Source organism: Zosterops lateralis (assembly GCF_965231275.1).
Source record: "Zosterops lateralis genome assembly, chromosome: 7".
Taxonomy (NCBI): domain Eukaryota; kingdom Metazoa; phylum Chordata; class Aves; order Passeriformes; family Zosteropidae; genus Zosterops; species Zosterops lateralis.
In genome coordinates this window covers 31,276,408-31,292,727 of record NC_139767.1, presented here as the reverse complement: position 1 = coordinate 31,292,727, position 16,320 = coordinate 31,276,408, and the positions used below count along the sequence as shown (strand labels likewise).

General features: G+C 36.8%; 1 protein-coding gene across 3 annotated transcripts in view; it reads right to left on the bottom strand.

The window, feature by feature from the left end:
• Nucleotides 1–2,321: 2,321 nt before the first annotated feature.
• SLC35F5 (solute carrier family 35 member F5) overlaps nucleotides 2,322–16,320 on the bottom strand; it is a 30,248-nt gene continuing 16,249 nt past the window's right edge. For all 3 annotated transcript variants that reach the window (XM_083864844.1, XM_083864845.1, XM_083864846.1), the window contains exons 12-17: nucleotides 15,927–16,031; nucleotides 15,314–15,473; nucleotides 13,797–13,887; nucleotides 11,378–11,532; nucleotides 10,848–10,936; nucleotides 2,322–10,041 (exon numbers count right to left, since the gene is read on the bottom strand). In XM_083864844.1, the coding sequence (XP_083720970.1) occupies nucleotides 10,855–10,936; nucleotides 11,378–11,532; nucleotides 13,797–13,887; nucleotides 15,314–15,473; nucleotides 15,927–16,031 (593 nt within the window). In that variant the 3' untranslated portion in view covers nucleotides 2,322–10,041; nucleotides 10,848–10,854. The remainder of the gene's footprint in view (nucleotides 10,042–10,847; nucleotides 10,937–11,377; nucleotides 11,533–13,796; nucleotides 13,888–15,313; nucleotides 15,474–15,926; nucleotides 16,032–16,320) is intronic.

Sequence of the window (16,320 nt, the reverse complement as noted above, 5' to 3'; positions counted from 1 at the left end):
CTAACTGAATAACAATACATCGATTCACACTGTGGATAAGGAAAAACAAACGAACAAATACCCACAAAACAACAAAAAAGAATATCAAACCACAAAAAAAAAAAAAAAAAAAAAAAGTTCTCACCTCAATTGTTTCCCCAGGAGCTCCTCCTGACCCCCCCACATCTCTACCAAAGCCTCCACTACAAAACCTGCTCCTTGTGGTTCTGCCACCACCTGCCCCAGCCATTCCTGCAGCCAGCTGCACCCTCTGCACAACCCATCAAGTACTGACAGAGCCTAAGACAGGGATGCATTTTAGGGTTTTGTTTTAATGGCAAAACCTGCCAAAAATTATTCCGCATTTTACTTTATCTCTACGACTTAAAAGAAAGGAAACACAGAATGACTGGGATTGTAGCCATCAGTCAGGACATTAGAAACAGAATTATTATTGCCAACTTGCCTTTGAAAGTATATAGAAACTTCTTAAGCCAAGTTGCTTCAAATTTTTAATTTGAGCACCAGAATTCCTGCTGCTTGTCAGGGAATATGAGATGAACTCCTTAATTAAGTTACTGGCAAAGCAAGTGTCCCCTTGTTTTAGTGTAAAAAGCTGCTTCTTTCCATAGCTGTGCAGTGATATTTAGGATCTCAGTAAAACAATAATTCAGCTGTAGTTAATCCAGAAAACTCAGAAAAGCCTATCTATGGTGGAAATTATTTTTTTCTCAAAATATTTTCATGAAGTATTTAGGTGAACGCCTATCATCCCCGAGGTTTTAATTATTAAAGACGCTGAAAGTTCAGCTGCAGGAAGAAAGGTCAGTGTCTAGCCCCGGTTAACTGCGGGAATCAGGGATGATAAACAGGTAAATTAATTGTCTTTTCAGCGCTTATACAATAATTGCGGGGCCGGAGCGGCGGGATGGGCACGGCCGGAGCTCCCCCTGCTGTTCACAGCCCTGAGCACACTTTGCCTTTCGGGTTTTTGGTTTCTTTCCCGACCCAAGATTTCCAGGCAGGTGGTTCGAGTGGGTTCCAGGGAGTGTTTTTCCCTCTCCGACCTCTGAAGGTTTTAGGTCTGGTTCTGTGCTCGGCGCGAGAATGATGTGGAGTCTCAAGGTCCTGGTTTTCTTGGTTTCTCGTGCTGTTTATTAATTCTTATCTTACACGTTTCTGTGTCCGGCCAAGGTGTTCACAGCAGCTCGGACACCATGTGACTCCCCTGTGATGGGAGGTCACTCTGCCTTTATTCAGATAACTATGTGGTTATTATTTACCATTTCATACCAATGCCTAGTGCCTATACTAGAAGGGTCATTTCTACTTTGATCCAATCCTATCAAACTACCTTGTGCCCATGTCACTGCAGAGATGGATGCCAAGTGAGAAGAAGAAGAACCCAGGGTTCCACCCTAATTCTACCATCTTGTCCCTTTGGATCTACATTCTAAAAATCCCCAAACTACAAAATCTTCCACCCGGTGATAAACTACACTACTGTATGTAACACATTTGTGACTTGCAATTCTTCTCTGTGTTAGAAATTTTTCTCATGGACCAAAATCAAAGACTGTGTCTTCCTGGGCTCTGTGCCAGGCAAACCCTCCTGCACAGACCCCAGACCCTCTTTCTCGGGTCCCAGGCCTCTCTACTGAGGTCTGTGACCATCCAGGGTGCCGAGAGGGATGCCTGGACTCTGACATTTGCCATTCAGGTGCTCGCAAATTAAAATCACCGCGGCCGCCAGAAGACACCAAAAATTGGTTCTGGATGGCTCAAATGACCCGAGTGCTGTGGTTTAACCCCAGCCCCACACAGCCCCAGCAGAGGGATTGGGGGAGGGAATGGGAAGGGTAAAAAGCAAGAAGTCCCGTGGGTTGAGATGAAGGCAGTTTAAAAAGGAAAGCAAAGTGTGCCTGCAAGCAGAGCAAAACAAGGAAAGGATTCCCATGGCTGGGCAGGTGCTCAGCCACCCTCAGGAGAGCAGGGCCCTGTCAGTGTGGTGGTGACTTGGGAGGACAAACAGCATCATTCCAAGTGTCCCCTCCTCCTCCCCCCCACTTTGGGTACTGAGAACGCTGTCCAAGGTCTGGAATGTCCCCTGGCCAGTCCATGTCCCCCATGCCGGCCGTGTCCCCTCCAGTCCCCTGTGCCCCAGCCCAGCCAAACCCAAGCTGACACCAAATCATAACCTTCCACATCCTGCCTGACCAGCTAATACAAGACACCCCAAAACTCACTTTTAAGCCCACTCCTACTGACCATTTTTTCTTAACTGATGATACAAAACACATTAAGCAGTAACCCCAACCAAATACCAATTCCTGTTAAGAAAATAAGATTTATAATCTTTATTGTTTACTTACATATAATAAATATAATACAGAACAAAAACATCACACCCATTGATTGTATTACACAAGCTGTTAATCAGAATACATTACATTTTCTTTTCATTAGCCCTTTTATAGGGTTTTGGTACTGGATATCAAGAATTTCAATTTATAAACCTTTTAACATAAAAACACTATTCCAATTTCCACCTTCATGCATGTTTCAAATTCATATATATACTGGTTTTGTTAAAAATATATAAGCACTGTTCAGTATTTGCAATATAGGAGTTCAATTTCTATTCATTAGACCTCTATGAATATAGAGAATTTCAAAATAATTAATAGCTTAAATCTGATTTTAATTAAAAATACTTGTTCTATATTTTTTATTTAACTGACCACCCATCAGAAAATGAAGTGACAGGACAAAGACACCCCAGGCAAAAACCAGTGTTCACTTTTAAAGAACAAAGGGTAAAAGCTCTGGTTCTTGCTTTGCCTGTATTATCCTGGAATAATGGAGATACAATTTGGTATAAAGAGGGCAGGAGGAAACCAGAGTTTCTGAAGAGATATGCATCTTCATTTCAGATTTACCACTGCCATCCTGCTGTTTTCTTGGCTTAAAAATCATTGCATCAAACCCTGATATATGTTTTTCTCTGCATGAATATCCTTGCCATTAAATGGAAATTAGATTAAAATGCTACATTTCTTTTTTATAAAAAATAGATCAAGGTTTAACACACTCTGAAATCAGGTTTTCAAGTGCAAATGCAATACACATTAGCGATTCACCTTCTGCTTTCACTAAGGAAAAATGGTTAAAAGATGATGCATAAAGATATTTCATAGAGGATACTTGGATATCTGGAACTTGCTGTGCTCCCAGAACATCTGAATTACCAGCAAACTGTACAGACTTCAAGGGAAAAAAAGTTTTCTCCAGGTGAAGGCTCTTCAGTTAAAGCAGCTTCCACTTGAGAAGTGCAACTGAGAATTCTCTGAAACTGAGCACAAAATGCAAAGCCAGAACAACCATCAAAACTACAACTGGTTTTGTGCATCTTTTAATGCACTCAAGTTTCAGAAGCTTCATAACTCAAGGTTTCATAAACAATTTTGTTTTACTAGTATCTCCTCCAAAGAGACCTTACACGAATTTTAAATCATTAGGAACACCCCTTCAGCTCTACAAAGCTGAAGTTGTGCCTCATACTTAGTACATTTCTCTAATTCCATTCAGATAACATCAACTCCAACACTGGCTACTGCTTTCCAGGTAGCCTTGTGTACACAGCCTCTTGTGAGTGCTGATTAACAGAGCATTCCTTTGTAACTGCATTGGATGGACTCCAAAAAAAACAAACCACTAATAAAAAAATACCTCCTAAGTGTCCAAATATAATTTTTTTCCATGATTTTTTTTAAACAATCACAGGACTTAATTTAAGCCTTCAGCTTCAGTATGAAATGATTATTTAAAATACCTACTTTCTACGTTAAATCAGGATCAACCAGGATCAATCCAATGAACTACTGTCCCAGCACTTCCTATGTGGAATTAGGCTATGCAAGAAATTACCACAATGATTTTACAGCATTTGCTTCTAATTTCCTAATAACATTCCTGATTTTCAATTAAGATTCCTGCTTTAGATTTTTTAGGTTTTTCTTTTTCTTCTGCAACAGGAAAGCGATACTGGTTGGAAAGCTCCTGCTGTTCCCCTAGCTAGAGAAAAAAGTAGATTATAAAATATTTTAGAAACTACTCATTCTGGCAGTGGAACTAACTTGATTGGAATGCAAGAGGTCAGATTTAGGCAGAAGAGAAGCATCACCTGTGACACAGACAAGACTTGTGGACTGGCAACATCAGTAATACATTGACTGGTATAATTGATAAAAATGCAACCATCTGCATATTATAAAATTAGTTCTATGCTAAATGGCCAATTCCCCTCAGCTTGGTAAGTGTGGGGGTTTGATTGGTTTTATTTGGTTGGGTTTCATAAAAAAAAAAAAGTGGGAAAAATCACAAACATATGTGAAGAACTATAGAATACACAGCCCTGAATTTTTATTTCTGAGGCCATTTCAGTATCCAGTCATATTTTTTCTGTGGAAGATAAAGAAAAATTGTGCACCTTCCCTGAAAAAACCTTCAGAAGTTCATTAATAAAAGAAAGGGATCATTGAATGCAACTTTATAAACTGAGATGCAGTTAAAGGACTTTGAACTTGTAGAACTAAACAGCTGTTTTCTACAAAAATCCTCAGAAGAGCCCTTTATGCTTTTTAAAAGTAGGAAGTGAAAGCCAGATGGAATCCTGGATGTATTCCACATCATGACAGGCATATCCAGAAAAGGTCTGGTTACCTACTAATACCAGATGTAATGACAAGAGTGAGAACACAGATCTCTAAGTAGTCACATTACATGTCAGATTTACGTTTTATGTCAGATTTCTAACACCACAGAGGACTAGGGCAGTCAAAATACAATTACATTGGCTTTACCTAGAGAGGAAATTTACTTTGCAATGAATGCAACAGGGCATGGAAATGGAAATGTCAAAGCAGAAATCATCAAGAGGAAGCTGATGCTCAAGGCTGATGACTATGATCACACGTTCTCACTATGGACAAAACAAGTACACGGTGAAGTGCAGGGGTTAATATTTCTCATGCTGCTGATTTTAAACAAAAGTCATGTAGCAAGACAAATTCATCTTCTAAATAATCAAGCTGCATACTGGCTATGTGGAGATATCTTTTGTGATCAGTAGCAGTAGTGTTTTTACCAACTTACCAGCACTAAAATCCCTCCATTTATATTACTGGGGTCTTAAAGCAAACCACTCCAAATACCTGCTGCAGACAGAAATACTGCAAAGGCATAAAGGTCAACTTGACTGCAGAGTTCTTTTCAATAAAGTTTTACTTTATTAATGCTGTCAATGACTCTCATGGGCTTTGGATCAAATCCCATTCCAGCCAAAGTAACTTTACTGGAAAAACAAACAAAAAATCCCCCCAAGTGACTAGACTTTGTAAAAATTTAATGATATAAATGAATATATTTATGTTAGAGATTTATACTGATCTATCCCAGAATCAGATTATGTATTATTACAGCACTGCCTAAACCTGAAACTTACTCTCATGCCACATCCTGCAGCTTCAAAATCAGAGTAGCTATTCATTTCTATGGCAAAGAGGACAATAAAGTAGAAAATCACACACATTTCAGCATCACCTTAAAACAGATGTTTCTCCAAAAAGTAACGAAGTGTTGGGCAGAGTAAATTTTATTGACATCCTTAAATGCTCTTAACATTCTCATCATGATTTACCTGATAAGCTTAAGGAAATTCAACATGGAAGTTACACGATGTGAAATGTTTGAATGAAACTGGAAATGTTTGTAGCAATTTTAAAAGCAGAAATTAGTTATTGGCTCTCACAACTTATGGTATAATCCATATTTCCCTGAGAAATCATGCCCTGCAATGATCATTGAAAACAAAATACAACATTAATGAAATCGTGGATTAGATGGGGAACGAAATGCATATCAACAGTTTATGAATCACATAAATGCTACTGGAGTTATAACTATTAAATTGCAGGCACTACATGTGACAGCCAGAACAGAAATGGTAACTAACCCAAAACTTACCCCAAGTAAAGGAAACTGATTCAAAGTACCATCCTACAGTTAGCTATATAACCCAACACTGTGATATTCACATCAGTTTCATTTACACTCTGCCATTCCGAGGCTTATTTCCATATGAAATTCAAAGTTGTCCATAAACTCAGTCTATCTCCAAAATTTAACTGGTTTTCCCTGTTCTCTGATAGCTTAGTTTAGCTCAGTAACATAATTTCCCTAAAATAGGAGGATCTTTTAGTAGAGAATAGGAAAGACAACATTCAACAGTAAGAGAAATGGAACCAAGAATTACAGAGAAATCGTTTTGCCACCTTATTTAAAGCCATCACAGCTGTGAATAAGTACCCAGGCACGAGTATTGTGACAGGAATGACAATTAGAGCAGCACACACCAAGAAAAGCAATTTGCAACTCTCCTGTTTTTGTTAGTACATTCCAAGGAGGTCTGCTATGAATAGACAAGAATAACCGCAGCTCCCCTGGCTGAACAAACAGCCCTGTTTAACACCCCTTTTCCACAAAATCCCCACAGGGGCGCCCAGGCTGTGCCTCATCCCCAACTGCTGAGTCTGTGTGCAGCCCCTGCAGCCCAACTCCATGGCCAGCCACACAGTCCTGTCCTACAGCCCCTACCCCTTACAGGCCATTCCCAGAGGCCAGAAGCCAAGGATCAGGATGCAGTGAAGACTGGAAAGCCAAAGAGCAAGCCCTCAGTGCCTTCAGGAGCACTCATGAGCCGCAGACTTTGTTACAGATGTGGTATTTCCATCCCTTGCTGAACCAGCATTACATCTGCAGCAGTCCCTTGTAGTGAACACATTTTCAGCGGGACTGAAACCCAACACAAAGTGGCCAGAGAAACTGAAATCCTTTTCTGCCTTTGTTCTGAAGTGCAGCACACTGCTTATCAAGCTAGGCGAGACTCACTAAAACCCTAAAAGCAAAGGCATGCTCTGTAGCTTTTGGCAAATTATCATAATTTCCTTCATATAATAAAACCAAACAGCCCTAAAACCTCAATTGCACAGAAGAAATTGTTGGTTGTCTCAAAAGATTACAGGAATTAGTTCAAACTGTTTGACAGAGCAACACATAGTATTCATTTCCCATTTTGTAGGCCTGGGAAATCGCTGTTCTTTAACCATCTAGTGACAATCAAAGAAATGCTTAACATTATTTTTCTAAAGCGTAAGTGGTTCCTACAAGAAGTAAGTCAGAATGAAGACATTCCCAAATTGAAAAACTAAGAGCAGTGACAATACACGCTACCACACAGAGGTAAAGCATTCATGAGAGAGCTCCTTCACATTCCAGTTGTGTCATGGGGAGGAAAAACCCAGCACGTCTCCATTGCATCAGAGGTACCTGAGAATCAAAGCTAAATCTCTTGTGCATTTACCAAGCATCCATTAGAGAGCTATGCAATTTACATTTCAAATCAGACATTATATTTATAAAATATCGTTGTACTAAAAAATCACAAGGTTTTGTAGAAAAAACTCCATCACATTCTATTAAATGCAGGAACAATGTTATGTGTCATAGCTTCTGTAATTAAAAGTGTAACACGTTTCTTGTAACTACAGGGGCACCACTGTTTAAAAATCCTTTCAGCAAGGACAGTTTGTTTTGTTCCTACTATTTAAAGAACTGCAATTTAATGCAAAACCACAGCTTAAGCTACCTAGTGCCACAAGATAAAAATAATTCATATCTTATTAAAAAAAATTAACATATTTCTGTTAAAAATAAAAACATTTGGAAAGCTCTGACTTTGAGTTTACTGAATGTTCTTCAACATTCCTGGGGTCAGAGACAGAAGAATATTCTCTTAGTACTTCTTTTCTTAACCTCTCAAACTAATGAATAATGCAAATTAACAGTCATATACATGGGAGGCTATGATGATCTTTGACTTTAAGCCATGAACATAAGGGCAAATATAAATAGCAACTGCATATTTGATATTACAGATCAAATCCTGTTTGCATGACCAACTGCAAAAAAACAGTCATAGAAAATTTTGCTACAAATACTGTCATTGCCCATCTGAAAGCAAACTTGGTTTTCCCAGGCTTAATGCACTGATGCCACAAGTCCTAGCTGATTCAAATTTGGAATTAATGCCTGGTATTAAATATTCTGCAGGATGTCATTGAAACATTTCATTAACTGAAAAAAGACTTTTTTTTTTTATTGTGAGTAGGTGTTAACAATACTTCCTGAAAAAAGTTAAAGCAAACATCCTCTAAAATTGTCATAATTTTGAAGAACAAATCCAAAACTGAAGGAAACTCCACTGATCAAAAAATGCCTGAAAATTTTACAAAAATAAAATTAGTTCAACATACTACATTCTCCACCCCTCTGCTTGTGGGCTTTGGAAGTTTAACTGTGAAATTTAATTGACTTTCTCATCTCTTTTGGGTTTGTGATATTGTTGTGGTTAGTTTGGGTTCTTTTTTAATTCTTATTTTAGCGTCCAAGAAGGACTTACTATGTAATCCTAAAGAGATGCCTCAAATCACCAAAGTTTGCAGTGCAATCCAGTATTAAAACAGGAAAGAAAAACTTGATAAAGGTTAAATATTTGAACAGAACAGCCCCAGGTTCATTTTGTCTTCCTTCTCTACACACAGTTCTTATATAAAATTCCAGCTGCTGGCTCGAATTCTTCTATAAATGTAGATCTTAAGCATGTTGCTTTCATGCATTCCCTCTCAAATAATAGTTTATTACCAAAATTGCTTTTGGAAGAATCATTACTGAGTGCCATGAACACGAACAGGCATTTCTGCTATGTCATCCCTCTGTATTTGTGTGGAAGGACAGTAGAAATACCCTACATTATTAATAACCTTGTTACGTGGAAGAAAATACTCCTGGCTAAAAATCCATCTTACATTCATTATAGAAAAATAAAATCCATCAAAAGCCAAAATTAACTTTGATCTAAGTGTCTTACAGGCCAGGAGCTGGAAAATGGCATGGACTAATTTCAAATATTCCTGAATATAATTATAATAGCTTCTCTGGATTAAAAAGGATAAAACACTGCAGTGGAAGGAAGATAATTATCAGTTTTAGAATAAATTTATTAATACAGCTGGGGGGAAAGAAAAATCAATGCAAACACCTCTCCTTTTCATATTGCTTAGCAGGTTAGTGTAGTGCCAATCCACTGACTGAAAACTTTCACAATTAATTTGATCTCTTTCACAGTGTGGCAGCTACACATGAAATTTTTCATGCCTGAGAGACAACTGGGATTGAGAATGGGTTACAGAACCAGTCTGTTTTAAAACATATGTAAGAAGGTATACCCAAATGTACTGTTATTAGGAATATTTTACCATTCACTGAAATTTTAAGCATTCCTGATTGTTGGGCAATTTTTTTTTTTTGATTTTTAAACATCAGCACCCATTGCCATTACAAGGCTACTCAAAATGGCCTAAGACATTATATTTGTAGTGTTCCAGGACCGTAAAAAGATCCTGCCTCAGTAATTATAAGAATGCACTTAATAAATTATTTTTTCTATTTTCATCTATTAATATGCAAATAGTTTATACAACATAAAAAATTTATTTTGTACCTACTACAGGTAACATATCTATTTAGCTTTTCATCTGAAAGCCTGTAAGACTTGACGACCTGCAAACTTATTTACATAACTCATTTTAAAGTATCTTTTAAAAATAATATTGTCCAGCATTTAACAAAATTGTGACTTAAAAAAATGAAAGAAATCACTTAACAGCATTTGCTTTCTTGATTTTGTCAAGTAATGTCACCAGCTCAAGTGTTATAAGGCAGGTTGGTTGTTCAGGTGGACTAAGACTCCCTATGGTGACAGGCATGTAGTAAATCTGTTCATTTATAAAATCAGATGAAAGCAAGAAAGAGAAAAAGTTTAGAGTTTCAAAAGAACTGAAACTTCTTATTTTTACTACAAATTCAGAATAGGCACTGAAACATGATTCCTTAGGGACTTTTCCAGAAGATTGTCTCTTTGCTGGGCATCATTCCGTTTTTAAACTAAGAAGAAGAAGAAAAAAAATTATCAGGGCTATGTAACTGAGGATTACAAAAGAGGAATTACCATAAGTATTTGTCTCCATCTAACTAACAAAGGAAATAACTCTATGTCTTAAGACATCACAATTACTATTTTAGTTAGAATATTTTAAATTTCATTATTAGATTTAAAGTAACACTGGAAAATAAAAATATACTTTCATGTAATTCTGCACACATTATTGAAAACCCTGAAGTGGGATATTTTGCAAACTCTTTAGCTATTTTAGTCCACTCTCCCTATGCTTATCATGAGAAATATTTAGCCTAATATTTAATGGAATTTACCAACTTAATTCTTGTCAACCACAAACACAAGGGCTCCTTTCCACAATGATAAAGTCTGGTGATGTTCTTTAAACTTCCCTAAATGGTTGGATTTTTTCCTGAGCTGGAGTAGCCCCAAACTGAGACCCCCAACAGCACTAAAGAGTGAATTAATTATTTCAGATGTTTTTCAAACACAACACCCATGCCAAGAAGTTGTGTGGCTCTCCTGAGATATTGACTCACATCCACTTTTGGATAAACTTTGTAATACTCTAGTAAAAACTACATTTCAAAACCATTGACCAAGAACTGTGACAATAATTCTTGGCAACAAGTAATAATAGTAACTTTGAAGATACACCTTAAATCTTTGTCATCAATACAGAACAAGATTCACAGCATGCTCTTTAAAATTGTGTCCTCGCATAACACAAATGCCACCATGAAAACCAACCCTCACCTTTCTGTGCATTGTTTGAGGTTTATTAAAGGTTTACCTTGTGTCTATGAACAGCAGCTGTCTCCATCCTGTGACACACTATGCATAGGGATGAGGCTTTCACACTGCTCATTTTCTTCTGGCATTCTTTAAAGAAACATATTTTTTTACAGTCATACAATAATATTAAATTGGTTGTTTTGAAGACAACATAAGCACCAAGTATTGAGCAGTTTGAACTTTAGCCATTAAAACCATGCAAAGAATTTAAGTATATGATGTGTACTCAAGATTGCACAGTTTTCACTGCATGTGCTGGGTACATAAATTATCACAGATGTATTAAGGGGAAAAAACTGTGACAAACACTAGGAAACTTCTTTAAAAAGGGAAACAGATGTCACATCTTTCCCTTTTCTGAGCATTACTCAGGCTAATAAATGGATTGGCAACTGCTGCTATTAAGAAATTAGTACATCTGAATACAAAATCAGGTGAAAATAAACAGAGTGTGAGTATTGTGGCTTAGAAAAGAGTACAGGATATTGGTAAGGCAAAAGAGACAGGTTTAGTTTGTGACTGCCCTACCTCTGAATTCGATGTTTTCTACAAATAAAGGCAAAAATTCTTCTGATTCCCACCATCACTGGATCCCAGTTGTTATAGTGACACAAGAGAGTTGCAATGAAAAATGAAAAAAATACAGGTACTGCTCCTGCAAAAAATAACCAGGAAAACTGCACCTGGAATTGAAACACAAACATCATTTACTTGATAGCTTAAGAAAGAATTGACATGCTGTGTATTTGGAATGATTGTTATTGTAAGTTTGAGACGCAGTTTGAGTTATTTTAAACAGTGAGTTATTTGGTACAATTTCTATAGTTATTGCTTTTTCTAAGAACTGCAAAACCTGTTCCCACTGATCCATTCTTTACAATGGAACATTCTGTTTGCACTGGGAGCTGAATGAAGACTGCTATTTCCAAATAGTCTCGGTTTTAGGCTTTTAGTTGTGTCTCTGGTGCCGAGGAGAAAGTCTCCTGGACACTCCACGGATTGGGAAGAAATGATCTTTTAAGTCCATTCCAATCCAAACCATTCCACGGTTCTGTAACTCCAAACCAAGGGCAGGAGGACAGGAAGAGCCTGGGACTGCCTGTCAGGATGACAGAGCCATGAGCACAGCCCCCCCATGTGGAGAAAACATCCCAAACTGAAGGCTGCAGAGAAAACAGATTCACCTTTGGTTCCTGGCACTGATGATTCTCCTCAAAGATTTCATCAAATGCAATTGTTAAGCCCTACATTTCCTAACTGATTTCTAATGAAATTCAGAACGCCTAAGTTGCCAAAAGGAATTATCCATTAGAAACCTGGTTGTAATTTCCTAAGACTCATATTTATGTTTGAATATTACAGAAAAATAAATATCCAGAAAGATAGTAATTATGAATATTGTATAATTACCATGCCATTTGTCAGTCATATGAAGGCTGCATGCATTGATATTTTCATCTTTATATTACATGGTGTGTGGTTTTTGGGGTCTCCTGTGCAGGGCCAGGATTTGGACTGGGTGATCATGATTGGTGCCCTTCCAGCTCAACACATTCTCTGATTCCATGATCTTCAGCCATGCCAGTGGCATTATTGTGCAGGTTTCTTTTAAGTAAAAACAAGGCTGGCCAGAGGCACTAACAGGGCAGCCTGAAGCCAAAATCTGTGAGGTCCTCTGAGATGTGGACACCTGAGACCTCAACGAGCACAGGGCTTGGTTTAGGATATTCTGATGCCTGTATGACAGAGACAGACTTGCACAAATATATCTGTGCAAAAAATATCAGAGTCTGCAGCACTTTGCCTTTAATCAGGGTCCCTCACTTGTGCTTCTAATACTAGCAGTTTATGTTCTAAAATGTAAGGCAGAAAGGATTTAGTTCCCACAATCTGAGTTAAGAAGGTAATTTGCCCTTTTGTTACCAAAGTCAGCTGAAAGTCACCCACCAGAGCTTTGGAGATGATTCTGCTATTTGAAATGCCTCCATGTTGCATTAGTACATGAAGAAAAAATTAATTTTGCAAGCTCTGGACTCTGTGTTTATTCAGAATAAATAGTCTAGAGATTAAGCTGTTTACCAGGAATTAGAAAAGCATAGTCCATTTTTCAGTGCATCCCAGAAGAAAGTTTAGATGAATCACTTTAGAAGACAACCTAAAATTTTCATACATTGATAAATGTAACTATATATATATACACAGCTCTACCAATGTATTTGCACATGCACACACATCTGTGTTTATCTAAAATGTGTACTGACATACAAACCTACATATAAAATTCTTATTTTTTACTACCAGCATTAGCTCTCACATAAACATAATTTGATCTCATGAAAATGAATTTTGGGGGAAGAGTCTACAGATATTTTATTCCTTGTTTCCTTTACAGTTACCACAAGTCATTTACCATCCCATAACAATTTATGTCTCAGGTGTGTATTGCAGATGCTTTAAGAGCAACACAAATACAATTGTCTTACCAACAAATGTTTTATTATTGTTGGAATCAGTGCATTGTTTGCTCTATTTCCATGCTGGAATATGCAGGTGAGACTAACACAAAACAGACTGCCTATCCTGTGTTCATTACAAAAGTATTTATCCAGGGTCTAGCTATTTTTGACTTTTCTTATATTTATCCTTTTATCTTTCTGACTTATTTTCCAAAATCCACACTGACATTAAATAAAAGCAAAATACAAGTTGTGTTTGGGGTTTTTGTTACTCCATTTTTTCATGCACGAAGTTTCAGAAGTCTGAAGATGCTCCTTACAATTTACATTCTATTTGCAAAAACACTGAACAGCAAAGGCTCTTTTTGGCTGGAAACATTCCAAGTGCAAAACTTGACTAATTTTTTCTACCAAAAAAACAAGTACAAGCTTAAAAAAATTTAATTAGAAGAAATTATGTAAACAATGATCAAAATTTATTAGTACCTTACCTTTTGCATGCACATGTCAGCTATTATGGACAGAGGTATTGTAAGGCTTAGGGCAAGTGTGCCTATCAGTGATGAGGTAAGAAAGCAGCCCCTAAAAGACAATAAAATAATAACAATTATACAATTTAATGACAATAAATAATAATTATAATAATGAAGTCTTACTTAAAAGTTAAAAGACAACCAAAGTACTACATCAAATGAGGAAGACATTTGATGAACTGTTAGTTACTGTGTAATAATCAAAAATTAACTCACACCATCACAGTCCCTCATAAATCTGTGAAAGTGCATAGAATTCTTAATTAGGCAATGGATGTCTTCTGGGCTGAGGTTTAATTCCCATATCAATCTTTTGAGACGATGGAAATTTCCCTATTTCACATGTAGCAACTTCATCTAGAAAAATCTGCATTTTGTTTCCATACCATGATTCTCTACAGCATAAGAGACTGCTTCTGAATTACAACCAACCTGTCCACAGAAAACTGTAAATGAATAAGTGGTAGAGAATCCAAGAAAAATTTATCACCAGGTTAAAAAAAAAAAAAATGAAGAGTCACATCTATCCCTACATTATTTAGTTGGCAATACGTGGTTGAGTAAACAAGTAGATTAAATGATATTATTTATTTCCAAAAGAAGTAAATAAGACCATACTAGTGGCACACTGGACTGGTAAAGAATGATATCAGCACAAACTCTGTAATTAGTCTCATTCCAAAACTCTAGGGAAAAGGAACTGGAAGTAAAAGTAGCTCCTTAATTGACTGGAATATCATTCTGAGTAATTAAACAAATATCACATATGTCAAAAAGTCTGTGCACACCCATGTACTGAACCCTACATTACTTAATTTTGGGACAAGAGACAATGCTTGAGATTTGGGGGTTTTATGTGTTTGTTTGTTATTTTACCCAAGATAAAATTACACTTAACCTGACACTGATACTGAGCTGCAGTCTAATCTTACAGATCAGATATAATCACAAAAATACTGTATCAACAAACAAATTCAACTGCAAAGGAACATATGCTACAATGCATTTATACCTAGGTCTGGTGTAAGTTTGCCAATAAACAAGAAATTATTTAAAATGCATACATAACTTTAAATTTGAAAAAAAAAAAAATCCACACCCCCTAAAAAAACCAGAATGTTTTTGTGGAACTCCATCTTTTGTTGCAGTATTGTCACAGAACTGTTACAACAGAATTCACACTCTCCTTTGCTACTGCAACTCTGTAGCACAAAGTCTCTTTGTCTCCAAATGTTAATTCTGGAATAAACTAAGCACACAGTATTTTAATTACTACAAGAACACATCAGCTACTTCTCAAAGTTAGCTGTTGTCTTAACAGGACATTGTGACAACACTAAAACTGCACATGAGGACAGGAAAAAAAAGGAAAAGAAAAGGGCAAAAACCCCAACCTGAACAATTTTACATCTCAACATCCGAGAACACAGGAAAGATAATTCATGTGAAATGTATTCAACATATGGAGTACATACCACAGCCAGAGGAACTCTGACAAAACTGTTCCAATAAGGCCATTTATGACAATGCACATCCATATCAGTTTATTGGGAAACTCAAACGCTTCAAACCCAGTATAGTGAAGGAGGAAGAACCCTGGCCATAGCAGCAACAGATTAAACAGTCCTACGAAACCTGAATATAAAAACAGTATTAAGTAAATCACAATAAATATTCTTCAACATAACCAAAATCTCAGCTAAAATCTGCTATTTTGACAACATGCATATAGAAAAGCAGCCATGAAGCAGTATTCTAAATCTTTCAAAGGAAACAAATTTAAGAAATTTAACCTGGAATTCACAAACTAAATTTGCATCAGATATTTACAGGTTTGAAATTGAAAAGAAAATAAAAACTAGAAATCTCATTAAGTCAGTGGGGCTGTGTGCATACCTGTTAAAGCTCTAAACAAGGAACAATTCACACAGCGAGTCCCTAAAGGACTTATCACCATGGGACTAAGAGGCTTTCTCTACTTCCTTGGATTTTCTAAGCCCCTTTACCACTCACAGTTCACTGCCTGAAAGCAAATCATTTAATCACACATTGAATTAAAACCTTCAACAGAGTTACTTTTGGTCTTACCAAAGAACATTGGTATGTCAAGTTTATCTTCTCTATCTACTTTCCTTTTTATCATGACTATGTAGACAGCATACAGCATTGCTCCTACAAGAGACCAAAGGGAACCTGGAAAAATGGGGAAAAAAAGTCCCTTGAGAAATGCCAAACATGTTATGCACAGTAGGATAAAATCCCCTAAACTTCTGTTGATTACAGAACCCATTACTAAATGAAAAACATGGGAAAATGGAGAAAACTCTACAATGTAAATACTTTCCCAATATACCCATAGGGTGGAAAATTATCATAAATGTCAAGTTTTAGAAGTTGAAACTAAAAAACCAGATTGTGAAATGTTACATGACTAAGAGATACAGAGTTTGCTATATGACTACTTAGTACTGTCAGAAGATGG